Below are 13,235 nucleotides of genomic sequence, written 5' to 3'. Positions count from 1 at the left end.
TCTAACTAACAGTATTACCGTAGTCTCCCCACAGACAAGAGAATTACATGCGTTGTTTTGCTGCTGTATTACGGATGCAGGTACTAGCCTGAAAGCGGGTCTGATCATGAGCCACGACCATGCTGACTTGTGTCCCTATTGAGGAGACACAAATACACTCATAATATACATGTTCGTGGGGAGCTTTAGGGTTATTTTAGGGCAAAGTTAATATATGATGTGATCATACACATATACACCAAATCACTGAAGGACAGAACCTAGAGTTGGCTATACACATACGATGTTAGCAAATTGCTTATTCAGCTGATTGTTACCTCTACCTTTCTCCCCATTGACATGCATGCTCAGCTCAGAGCATGCATGTCTAGTAAATGGGACAAGCCGCTGCCAGACTCCTCCGTTGGCGAGTTACCTCTGCGACAACAAAAGGAACAAACAATGCAACATGCCCAATCCTTTTTTCCCCTAAGTTGGGAGGCCGCATGCACAATAAATAGTCAACCTATTTGACTATGTAGGTTCACACAAATTGAATGTTAGTTTAGGAGTTACCATCCTCTGCCAATTTATCAACAAATTTTTGTTTTACCTGCATCTAAGAAAGCTGGAAGAATTCAATATAGAATCTATTCCAGTTTGCACAGGCATTATCACTGGATTCCATCCATTTCTCCATACAGCCACATAAACCAAGAAAATCTGCCAATGAGAACTGCAGTAACTGCAGAGAACCAACCCATGCACGAGTTGTAACAGCAGCCCTATTGGTTGTCAATCTTCTCCCATAAGCAGATATAATGACAAATGGTCTGGCAGAAGATATCAGCTTATCCTTGTGGCTTTTACTGTTTTAGGGTTAATCTTAAACGCCATGACCTACATTCAAGTGAGGCAGCCATAAACTACTTTGGCATTTTTATAAGAAGTGAGGACCGGAGTACTGTATGGGGCTGACAAGTTTGCTTAAATGGAAGTGCCCTAAAATGCAACGAAGACTGGTAAATATTTCCTAAAAGGTTCTACCTGGCAAGTTAAAGGCAATTGGAGCCGTACAGAAATAATAGGAAAGGGTGTGCCGCCTACTAAAACAATGACTCAAGATGTTTTCAAGGCCGAGTTTCATACTTTTAGGGGTCACTTAAGGCAGTAAATGGAGAATCTGAGAAAGACAGCAACACAAGAATGGCTGAATGACAACAGATATCCAGACAGTGCAGTTTATTCTGCAGCCATCCTCAGGTTATTCTCACACATCACGAGCGCCACTGTCTTCAGGCCGCCCAACCTATTACTTCTTGGCCAAACTGTGTGATCATACTGCAATTATGCAATGAGTACTTGGCTTCCCGGATTCTACAGGTAAAACCTGCACTTTCACCAAACAATGCTGCACAGCCAAAAAGACATACTGCAAAACTGCGCCAATGTGAAGTATAACCAAGCGGTATTGAAAAACAGTCTTTGGTCATGTGGCACTTGTAAAAACACCTTTAGGCCCTGTTCTCTTCACGGTTGAGAACTAAGAGGAAAAGATGCCCAGTTACCCATAGCAACCAATCAGATCACTTCTTCCTTTATGCAGAGGCCTTGTTAAAAATGAAAGAAGTCACCTGATTGGTTGCTATGGGCAACTAGGCAACTTTTCCTCTGGACGGGTTTTGATAAATCTCCCTCTAAGTGTGGTGTACTTACTAGGAATAGCTCCCATAGTACACATATGGATCCATAGAGGGCCCGGTCACTTGGCAGAGGTAAAAATAAATAAATAAAAGTGTCTTTTTGGTCTCTATTGAGGTGGTCTATGTTTTGTTAACTTTATTTTTTATTTTTATTTTCTGAATAGAAAAAAAAGTGTATTGGACTATGCTGAAGCATCTCATAAAACAAAAACACAAAGCTAATCTATATACCACTCTTTTCCAACCAGGGTGCCTCCAGCTGTTGCAAACCTAAAACTCCCAGCATGCACGTACAGCCTTTGGCTGTTGTAGTTTTGGAACAGCTGGAGGCACCCTGTTTGGGAAACACTGCTATATACTACGTTGGAACATGGGAGTCTATGAGCAAAGTATGCCAAGGAGCTTTGCGCCTAACTTTCTGTGGGTGGTAATTAGGTCACCATTGATGCAGGAAAAAGCGCAAAAAGATGTGAACGGCTGAAGTATAACCCAGCAAATATATGATCCAGCCTGCTTGGAACTGGTCGATGCTGTATGTATTTATACAAATACAAGAGTAAATATATAGGGAGGGGTAGCAATGGAAGCAGCAAGGAAGCTGCCCAAAGTCAGGTATGGGAATTAGAAGTCAAAATCTGGTCCAAAGCAAATAGAGTAGTGTTTCCCAACCAGGGTGCCCCCAGCTGTTGCAAAACTACAACTCCCAGTATGCCATGGGTATTATTATGGGCAAAAAAAAAACTCATACCGCTACATTGGCTAAACAGGTGAGCACAAGGCATACACAAGAACCTCTACATTAAAGGGGTTATCCACCATAAAGGAGATTTCACTACGTACCTGGCAGACAGTAATGGACATGCTTAGGAAGGATCTGCGCTTGTCTTGGGGCTAAATGGCTATGTTGTGAGATTACCTTAACACTGGCTAGCTTTTTGTGAACTGGTATTTCCTGTTTGACTTTTCTTTTTTGGACTACAAATCCCACAATTCCACTTTCCTCCCTCCCACACATCAGCCACCTCACCCATTGAAACATAAATGAGCTGCCTCCATTCAAAAGACCTGTGGTTTTCAATCAGGGTGCCTACAGCTGTTGCATTAGTTGCAGATTGATCTCTCTCCCACCAAGCGATCGCTCCACCCATTGAAGCAGACAGGCTCCCTGTGATTAGCTGACTAGTGAGTCAGGTCTCGGCCGCATTGCAACCTGGGAAAAATCTGAGACAACAGTCATTTTGTGTGCTGATAAAAATAAATATTGGGGTGAAAATCACAGAAAAATTGTGAGAAAACCGTCACACACAGGTGCAGACACTATATTATGAACTACACTAACTTCACAGCCCCTGTAGCATAGTCAAATAAAAAAATTCCTGGAATACCCCTTTAACGTTTCTCAACCGGTGTGCCTTACTTTAACGCATTCAAGGTTTTTGATGGGAAGTTGTGACTGACTTCTTGTAGCCTGAGTCATACCGTACTGTCTCCCCAGTTATCTGCCGCAAACAATCTACATACACCGACTCACTTGCCAGCTCTGAAAAAAAACATCTCAGTCTCCCATATGATTGGGGGTGCTCAGGAGTAAAATTCTGTCGACACGTAGACATTTAGGAGCAGGCTATAGTCCGGTAGCTGGGATTGACCCTTCTTGCCCTGAGAGGGTTGTCAATAATCCGTAGATCAGGTTTTCCCAACCAGTGTGCCTCCAGCTGCTGAAAAACTACATCTCACAGCAGGCACACTGGTTGGGGAAACACTGTCATAGATTAACATAGTAGGTAAAAAGAAGGAACTTTAGTCCAATTCCAATACTTATAAAGAAAAAAAAGGTTAACAAATGCACCTATGATAAAGTGAGGGCACTGCAAATTGATATATTACCGTAACATAGTAATTGTATAGAGCAGCGTTTCACAACCCGAGTGCCTCCAGCTGTTGGGAAACTACAACTCCCAGCATGCCCGGACAGCCTTTGGCTGTCCGGGCATGCTGGGAGTTGTAGTTTCGTAACAGCTGGAGGCACCCGGGTTGGGACACACTGGTATAGAGAAAGTTTTCATACCAATATTGTAAACTATAGACATTTTCCCTGTAACTCCTAGCATTCATTTATGATTTCCCAGCATTATGAATAAGCAACAGACTGGGGATCACAATGTAGAAAATAACCCTCACATACTGTACAACGTTATAAACAGTTAAAGTGGTTCCAGAAAAAAACATCCAAAAATCCGCGTTCTGATGACAGATACTCTTTCTAAAATAACTCCTGGTCAGTCCATGAATCACAGGTTATACACTTGTAGAGGTTGTTCACACCACATTGCCACATAGGATCATGCCAGGAAACATAAGTGGGTAAAGAAACTTGTCATTTACTGAAAAACAAGCTATTAAAACCAGCTAGACTAAGGCTCTGTTCACATCTGCTCCGTGGTTTCCGATATAAACAGAAACCACGATGCAACACTGTATTCGTCACACGATGAACCCCATCGACTTGGAACTGGATCTGTTAGGTTATCCCAAGGTGTCTATTTTGATGGGGAACACAGTGCCTCATCGGGGATGTTTTTTTGAAGGGAGAAAAAAGGCAACGTAAACATGACCATTGAGCTCCATCATGAAAAGATGGGAGTCAACTCCCGGACACCTGATAAACCCCATACAAGTCAATGGGATCCATCGGGAGTTGGCAGTGTGTGTTGTGCACAGGGTCCATTTGGCATTTTTGTCTGGCGCCAAACGGACCCTGAATGGGTCAGAGCACAACGATGATATGAACCTTTTCTAAGCCTTTAGACATAGATGTTATAAGAGCCTTGGATAAATAATCCATTAAAAAACAGCCGATTTGTTAAAAAAAAAATGCACCACATTTGTACTGTGGCTGTATGTGGTATTACAGCTTAATTCCATTGCAGTAAATGGAGCCCAAGTTGTAATACCACACATAACCCAAGGAAAAAATGTTGTGCTGCTTCTGGAAGAAATTAGCTCAGTTTTTCTGTTGCTAGATAACCCCATGAAAGTATTGGGGGGTTTACAAATACCACTTGTGCTGCGTCATCTTAAAGGGGCATTCCGTCTCTAGCTATCTTATCCCCTATCAAAAGGATAGTAGATAAGATGTCTAATCGCATGGGTTGTCGCCAGATCTCCCTGCTGCACCCAGCATTCGTTTAGCGCGTCGGGTGCAGCGCCGGAGGCTCGTGACGTCACCACCATGACCCCTCAATGCAAGTCTAAGGGAGGGGGCGTGGTGACCGTCACGCCCCCCCCCTCCTATAGACTTACATTGAGGGGGCATGGCCGTGACATCACAAACGGGGCATAACCGTGACAAGCCTCCGCCCCGCATTGCCAGTCATCTGACACAGAGTGAAGTTCGCTCCGTGCACCAGATATCTGGAGTGCCGCAGCAGAGATCTCGGGGGTCCCCAGCGGCAGGACCCTCACAATCAGACATCTTATCCCCAATCCTTTGGATAGGGGATAAGATGTCTAGGGGCAGAGTACCCCTTTAAGGGTACGTTCACACATGCGAGATCTTCTGCAGATTTGAGGCCTTGTTCATTAAGTTACATTGATATCCACAGCAGATCCTGTACATGTGAATATACACTAAAGAAAGGGAAAAATAAAGTAAACACATATTTCGCCACGAATGAAAGACGTAGCAAAAATAAAAAAGGAAAAAAGTTTGCAGCATGTACCATAATATGTGCTTTGTAAAAGGTATTATATGAAATGATGGTCTAAATATTTATAATAAAAACAAAACTGCAATCGCTGAGCAATGATTTGTGTTTTCCCGAAAACAGTTCTAGAAAAAGTATGTAATAAAAATAAAATAAAGTAAAACCATTTTTTTTTTTTTTAGATCTTCCACTGAGGTATTTCTTTTTATATGAGAATTTCTGTAGGTAGATGAGAACCTAAGGGACAATACATACGCATATTATTTATTAAAGGTCACACGATTAACATGCCTGCTCTGATGTAACATGTGTCTAATGGATGCATGAATGTTACAGTAAACTCTCATCCGCCCCTTCTGAAGCCTCACATCTGGATAGGCGGCTGTGTATTGGAAGCTAGAAACTAGTGGGTTCTCATGGAAACATTTCAAGGACTTCAACAAGGTGAGAACAAAAATTCCCTTACGCGTCTAGTTGTCGCGAAGAAAACAGCCAGATATTCGAGAGGGAGAAGGGGGCTGACGGAAAGGACAAAGCATGCAGAAAAACAACAGCGGGGATGAGAAAGAAACAAGCCACATGAATGGAGTATTGTTAATGTGTGCAGACGTGGGCATCAATGGATGAGGCTGGGAACAGCAGCTCCTGGGGACAATGTGACACCACGTGATACGTGTTTTGGAGTCTGGAGTGAAGTCATGTGACTGGCCGTGGATTTCTCCAGACGAGAAACGTCACAGACGCTGTTTATGCCAGAAACACTGGCTGCGCGTATGGCATAGGACAGCTGTGCCACCACACTTCATATTCTTCACACAACCTCTGTCATCCATATCACCTACCATCTTGCCTTTGTCACTGTTTATACCAGCTTTCTTGAAGAATTTATGGGAAAACAAAAAGGAGACAGTTAAAGGGGTACTCCGCCCACTAGACATCTTATCCCTTATCCAAAGGATAGGGAATAAGATGTCTGATCGTGGGCGTCCCCACAGCTGGGACCCCAGCGTTCTCTGTGCAGCACCTAGCATTCGTTTAGAATGCTGGGTGCAGGCGGCGGGGTTGTGATGCTACGTCCCCTCAATGCAAGTCTATGGGGGGCATGGCGACCACCACGCCCCCTCCCATAGACTTGCATTGAGGGGGTGCGGTGTGACATCAAGGGGCGTGGCCTTGTTGTCACGACCCCCCTCCAAGCGTTTAAAACCAAATGTTCCGAAAGCTGTGGCAGCGGAGTACCCCTTTAAAAGGGGTCCCGCCAGAACAGAGCATTAAAACAAATGCTTTTGGTTAAGAGTCCTCCTACAACAAGCTGAAAAACACATCAGCTAATGATCAAATGCCCTGCAGCACCACCACAGGACAGATTAGGCATTACAAGATGGGCACTGAAATCAGGGACCTGTCAATGTAATGAATACCTCCAGAAAGAGGGACAAGCTTTACAGCCATGCCCCACTTCTGATTACTGAGATGCCTCATACGAGACCCTCCGCTATTGGGTCATTTAGAAATAGTTTTTTCACCACCCACAATAGGCAATAATGTATATGAACTAGGAGTGTTATGGTTTCATAAATAAATATTCTTTATATAATATTATCTTCAACAATATTCCAACAGTTTCTGTATAAATGTGTTATCCCGTTTAGGGTAGGGTCACATGTGCCGTATTATGCTGCTGTCCATTTTCCTACCCATTGAACTTAATGGGTAGCAAAATCAGCTGCGCACCCATTGACTTCAATCGGAAGGAAAATACGCAGCAGCAAATGTGACCCTACCCTAACAGTTCTCCCCTATACACAGAATAAGTGATCCCTAATTGATAAGTGGGGGTCCAACTGCTGGGAGATCCATTATGTCTGGACTGGCAGCATGCATGCTCAACCACTGCTCCATATACTGTGCATAAAGGTATGTGCACACTATGGAATATCCGCCCAAAGAAATACCAGCTGTGAATCCACGTGTAGCAGGAGTGTATTCCGTGTGGAATGCAGTCGGAAATTCCGTAGTCTGAACCTAACCTAAGACTTCCAAACACTGTCTCAAAGACAGAAGATAGCTGAGAAGGCATGCTGCACCTCCATTAACTAGGGGGACAACTTACCTCTGCTCTCAATATTTGTGGTGGTCCCAGCAGATGGACTCCCAGCAACTAGTCAGTTATCACCTATCCTGTGTATAGGAAATCATCACTTACAATTCTCAGTCTTCCAGATATCTGCTTGAAGTCAATGGAACCTCTTTGGGGGAGATTTATCAAAACCCGTCCAGAGGAAAAGTTGCTGAGCTGCCCTTAGTAACCAATCAGATCGCTTCTTTCATTTTGCAGAGGCCTTGTTAAAAAGGGAAAAAAAAGAAGCGATCTGATTGGTTGCTATGGACAACTCAGCAACTTTCCCTCTGGACAGGTTTTGATAAATCTCCCCCCGTATTGTTTACTTCCAGAGGATACAAATCTGCTATGGTTCTGTCATAAGCGCTTTGCTCTTCAATTTTTTGTTGGCTAGAAAAATCTTGACCATCCTCTTTAACCAGATCACAGACATTTTTGCCTGAACGCAGAGGATGTGGGGCTTCCCCTTAGGCTGGGCTCACACTGCGGAATCTCCAGGCAGAATTTCTGCCGGAGATCGAGCCTGCGGCACTAGGACCACGCGGACTGAATTGCCATCCCCATAGACGGCAATGCATTTCTGGGTGGATCTTTTGAGAGACCTGCTCAGAAATGCATTGCCATCTATGGGGACGGCAATGCAGTCCGCGCGATCCTAGTGCCGCCGGCTCGATCTCCGGCAGAAATTCTGCCTGAAGATTCCGCAGTGTGAACCCAGCCTGATAGTTTCCTGGTGTAAATCATACCATCACCCAGCATTAGAAATTATATTTCTATTGCGCAGTAGTTGGCCGGCACTGTCAGAAAGAAATACTCTGCCACAGAAAGGTATTTTAAGGTCTTTATCAAAAGCGTTGGAACAGAAAGACCGCTGGGCAGTCACACTTTCCATGTAATAGAGGCAGGATGAGCACACACTTTGCAGCCTCTCCTCTGCATTCATCCGCCATATCCTTTTTCCTCTCTGGCAAAACATACAGGGTAAAAGGTGATTAAATGGCCATATTACTGATAAAACCCTGGGGAAGCATTCATCTTCATTACTCCTCTGCTCCCTGCTCATTCCAGCTGTCAGATTATGAGTGACAGCATCAGGTACCCTGCACAGACACATGGATAATGCACTGTAATATACCTACGTGAGCGATAGCAGAACCGCAGCCAAAGCGGCTCACCCCCAGTGTGTCTGCAAGTATCAACAATACACACCAGGGATACCTTCTAATAGGAAAATAGTTATCTCCTAGGTATGTCAAATGACCGCATTATGTTACCCAATACCGCCCACACACCATCAATAACATAGATCAGTGTTTTCCCAAGCAGGGTGCCTCCAGCTGTTGCAAAACTACAATTTCCAGCATGCCCGGACAGCCAAAGGCTGTTGGGAGTTGTAGTTTTGCAACATCTGGAGGCACCATGGTTGGGAAACACAGGTGTACGGATATGCCCACTACAGTCATACAGATGCATGTTTTTTTGTGAAGTTGAAATAAAATAAATAGGTGATAACTAGCTGATCAGTGGGGGCCTATCTGCTGGGAGTGCTCCCTATCAGGAGAACAGAGGTCCCCTGTCTCTTGAGTGAATATAGCAGCCGCGCACGTGCTTGATCCTCACCACACTCACTCATTGGGGGGAATTTATCATTATGCAAATCAAGTTCTTTTAACCCTGTTTGCACATCACGAGTACTGCCCCACATTTATTAAGAGAGTGGTATTTATCTAAGTGTGGACCAGGAGGTTGGTGAGAGATTGTGCACAAATGTGCGACTTTTTCACCCTTTGCAAAAAAAATTTAAATATTTGTGATAATTTACCACCAAGGTAAAAACCAATTATAAATCCCCCTATGGGTTCTTCAATACAGTGGTCCCTCAAGTTACAATATTAATTGGTTCCAGGACAACCATTGTATGTTGAGACCAGAACTCTATGGAAACCTGGTAATTGGTTCTGAAGCTACCAAAATGTCATCCAAAAATAGGAAAAAGTGAAGATTAAAGAAAAATAAGAAGATAACTAGTATAGATAAAGCAAGTCCTTACTTAAAAGTAAGAAAGATATGCTGGGAGCGGTGTCTATGTCAGTGTTTCCCAACCAGGGTGCCTCCAGCTGTTGCAAAACTACAACTCCCAGCATGCCCAGACAGCCAACGGCTGTCCTGGCATGCTGGGAGTTGTAGTTTTGCAACAGCTGGAGGCACCCTGGTTGGGAAACAATGGTTTGTGTTGAGGACAGGAGCTTCTTCAGGGTCCTATACAGTACACACAGTGTCCCAAATGGAGCCGCCCTTACTTGGTGTCCAAAGGAGCAACTAACCCTGGCACAGGTAAAGAGTAGTACAGAACTTGTAGTTCCTCCCTGTACTGTAGGGGGCACTACCAGACAGCCAGTCAGTGCATGCACTTCAGTAATACAGGTGATTTACCAGTAAAAAGCCCATTCTGATTGGTCGGTTCCTCCAGTTGTGACACATTTCACAGATCTGGACTGTCCATAGCATTGTATGTTAAGTCTGGTTTCAAGTTACAATGGTCCAGAAAAAAACATTGTATGTTGAAACTATTGTATGTTGAAGCCATTGTAAGTTGAGGGAACGCTGTATTAGGCAAGTACAACGCTCGCCATCTTCAAAAGACCCATAGAGTGTGAATGGAACTGTAGTCAAGCATGCATGATGCAGCTCTAATCACCTGGGACCTCCACTCGTGATTGATGGGGGTCTCAGAGGTTGGACCACTCTTATCACAATGTTATCTTAAACCCCTAACCTGTGAGAGAATGTTCACAAGGACAAAAATCATTGGGGGAGATTTATCAAAACCTGTCCCGAGGAAAAGTTGCTGAGTTTTCCATAGCAACCAATCAGATCGCTTCTTTTATTTTTCAGAAATAAAAGAAGCAATTGGTGACTGATTGGTTGCTATGGGCAACTCAGCAACTTTTCCTCAGGACAGGTTTTGATAAATCTCCCCCATTGCTTTTTCAAGTGCTTTAGAAATAAGTGACATGAAGTCCTGCTGTAAACAGTGTTGTTTTCCTCCCATTGAATTCATTGGGAAAGCCTGAAAACAACTGCAAATTTGTTTTGAAGAGGTTTTTGTACATGATGGCCTCAACCAACCACACTGAAAAAGAAGCGCTTTTTGGAGCTGTTTATTAATGCAGATTATTTTTACATGTGGTATTTGTTTGTTTGCATGACTATTCTGACGGAACATTCAGCGTGGACAATCTGCTGCAGTAGAGTCCCATTGATTTCAATGGGATTCCGCTGCACTGTTCACATGGTGGAATTTCCCAATTCCAGCATCCGCAAAAAGAATAGGACTTGTCTATTCTTTTTGCGGATTTCACACGGAAACGAAGTGCCGTCTATGAGACAACGCATTTCCAAGCGGTCCTGGCTCCCACCGGATTGTTCAAATGTGTGGAATGTCCGTCCGGGCGTACATTCCACACATTTTACACTGTGTTAACATGGCCTTAGGCGACATTCTCAGAGTGTTTTTCTGTAGGAAATATACACCACATAATATGCAAGTGCAATACAAGGCATACCTGTATATCTCGGACATGGATTAGTTCCCATTCAAGTTGGGGAATCCATTTTGGAGCCACCAGACTCCTTGCGCTTCACTGACAACTATTACAATATCGACAGAGGAAAAACTGTGAACCATGGCATGTATTCCTATTGAAAATAGTGGGATGTATACTGCAAAAGGTTTCCATGCATATTCCAACGTGGAATACATATAAAATCGACCCTTCAGCTGTTTTAATTACTGTACCTTAATTTTTTGTTTATTTACCGCAAAACATGCATGGGATCTGCAGCTAAATCTGCACATGTGGCTCTTTGCTGAGGATTCATTGTGAATTTCATCTCTGCAACATTTTACGATTAAAAAAAAGTGACATGCTGCAGATTGCACAATCCAATTTTTGTGCGGTACTGTACTATAAATGTGTTAGCATCTCAGGTGATAATGTTTTTTTTTTTTTTTTTTTTGGGGGAGGGTTGCGGTTTGGATCCAAAAAAGAAGCTATCCTGTAAATGAATGGGCTGCATGAGGTTGCTGTACAACGCAGAGAAGATCTAAAGATATCATAGTGCTAGGCAGAGTATGACAAGTCTGCAGTGCACGCTCCAGATCCACTCCGCAGTCCACACCGCATCTTCTATTCAGCTCTGTCACTAATAATTTATGTTCCTTCTCCTGTACCACAAGCAATATAATATCTCTGTGCTGCCGGAGCACCAACCCAATCCGATCCGGCGCACTGGAAGGAAGTGAATATAGATAGCTACAGAGGTGTTTACATGGGGAGGGGAGGGATAGCTCACATCTATAGACATGCACACACTGCAGCAAGCAAGATCCTGTATGGGAGGCAATACTTACTCCTAAAGGGAGGGGGGGGGGGGAGCTCCTTTAAATCTGACAGGTCCCCATATTTATGCAGTAGTCCCTTCTAAGGATGTGTTCACACTGAGTAATTCAAAAGGAATTTACTTGAGTAATTCCTCTTGAATTCTCCGCTCCAAATTAATGCACATCTCTAGAGATGAGCGAACTTACAGTAAATTCGATTCGTCACGAACTTCTCGGCTCGGCAGTTGATGACTTTTCCTGCATAAATTAGTTCAGCCTTCAGGTGCTCCGGTGGGCTGGAAAAGGTGGATACAGTACTAGGAAAAAGTCTCTTAGGACTGTATCCACCTTTTCCAGCCCACGGGTGCACCTGAAGGCTGAACTAATTTATGCAGGAAAAGTCATCAACTGCCGAGCCGAAAAGTTCGTGACGAATCGAATGTACTGTAAGTTCGCTCATCTCTACACATCTCCTCTGCCCATTGACTTTAATGTTTTTTCCGCTGTCCTGTTCACACTGCGGAAATTATGCTAGCGGAATTCCGACGCTGAATTCCTTTCTGCTTGAAGAACAAACAGAATCCAAAAGACTCAATGGTTAAAAAAAAAAAAATAATAATAATAATAATTCTGCCCGACATCGTTTCAAGCAGAATTCGAGCGGAATTCAGAAAAGTAGATGAAATAGCCTCATCCTTCATTCCTCTTCATTTCCACATGGAAATTCCGCTTGAATTCCACTTGATGGAGAAGGCAACGATTTCCTGACCGAAATTATTCCTCGTGAATTCCTCAGTGTGAACGCACCCTACAGACAATGGACCTTCAGATGCTGCAAAACTACAACTCCCAGCATGCCCGGACAGCCGCTGGTAGTTGTAGTTTTGCAACATCTGGAAGGCTGCAACACTAATATGTGCAGGTTGTGCAGCATTTCTTTTTTTATTAGATTTTACAGGCAGGTTTCCAGGAGAGAATTTTTTCCCCTCATGGGGGGGGGGGTGCAGAAATGCAGAAAATTGTAAATGTGAATACAGTCTTAGGCTGGGTTCACACTACGTTTTGTCCCATACGGGAGCGCATACGGCAGGGGGGAGCTAAAACCTCGCGCTCCCGTATGTCACCGTATGCGCTCCCGTATGTCATTCATTTCAATGAGCCGACCGGAGTGAAACGTTCGGTCCGGTCGGCTCATTTTTGCGCCGTATGCGCTTTTACAACCGGACCTAAAACCGTGGTCGGTTTTAGGTCCGGTTGTAAAAGCACATACGGCGCAAAAATGAGCCGACCAGACCGAACGTTTCACTCCGGTCGGCTCATTGAAATGAATGACATACGGG

General features: G+C 43.9%; 1 protein-coding gene across 3 annotated transcripts in view; it reads right to left on the bottom strand.

Annotated features, from left to right (window-relative positions):
- IGF1R (insulin like growth factor 1 receptor) overlaps nt 1-13,235 on the bottom strand; it is a 205,326-nt gene that overhangs the window by 70,116 nt on the left and 121,975 nt on the right. The window contains exon 1 of one of the 3 annotated variants that reach the window (XM_056571845.1): nt 1,480-1,562. The exons of the other annotated variants lie outside the window; for them this stretch is intronic. Within the exon in view, the coding sequence (XP_056427820.1) occupies nt 1,480 (1 nt within the window). The 5' untranslated portion in view covers nt 1,481-1,562. Of the gene's footprint in view, nt 1-1,479; nt 1,563-13,235 lie in introns of those variants that run through there. 3 annotated transcript variants of the gene reach the window in all.

This window comes from Hyla sarda, chromosome 4, assembly GCF_029499605.1.
Source record: "Hyla sarda isolate aHylSar1 chromosome 4, aHylSar1.hap1, whole genome shotgun sequence".
NCBI lineage: Eukaryota > Metazoa > Chordata > Amphibia > Anura > Hylidae > Hyla > Hyla sarda.
This window is presented reverse-complemented; position numbering and strand designations above follow the sequence as displayed.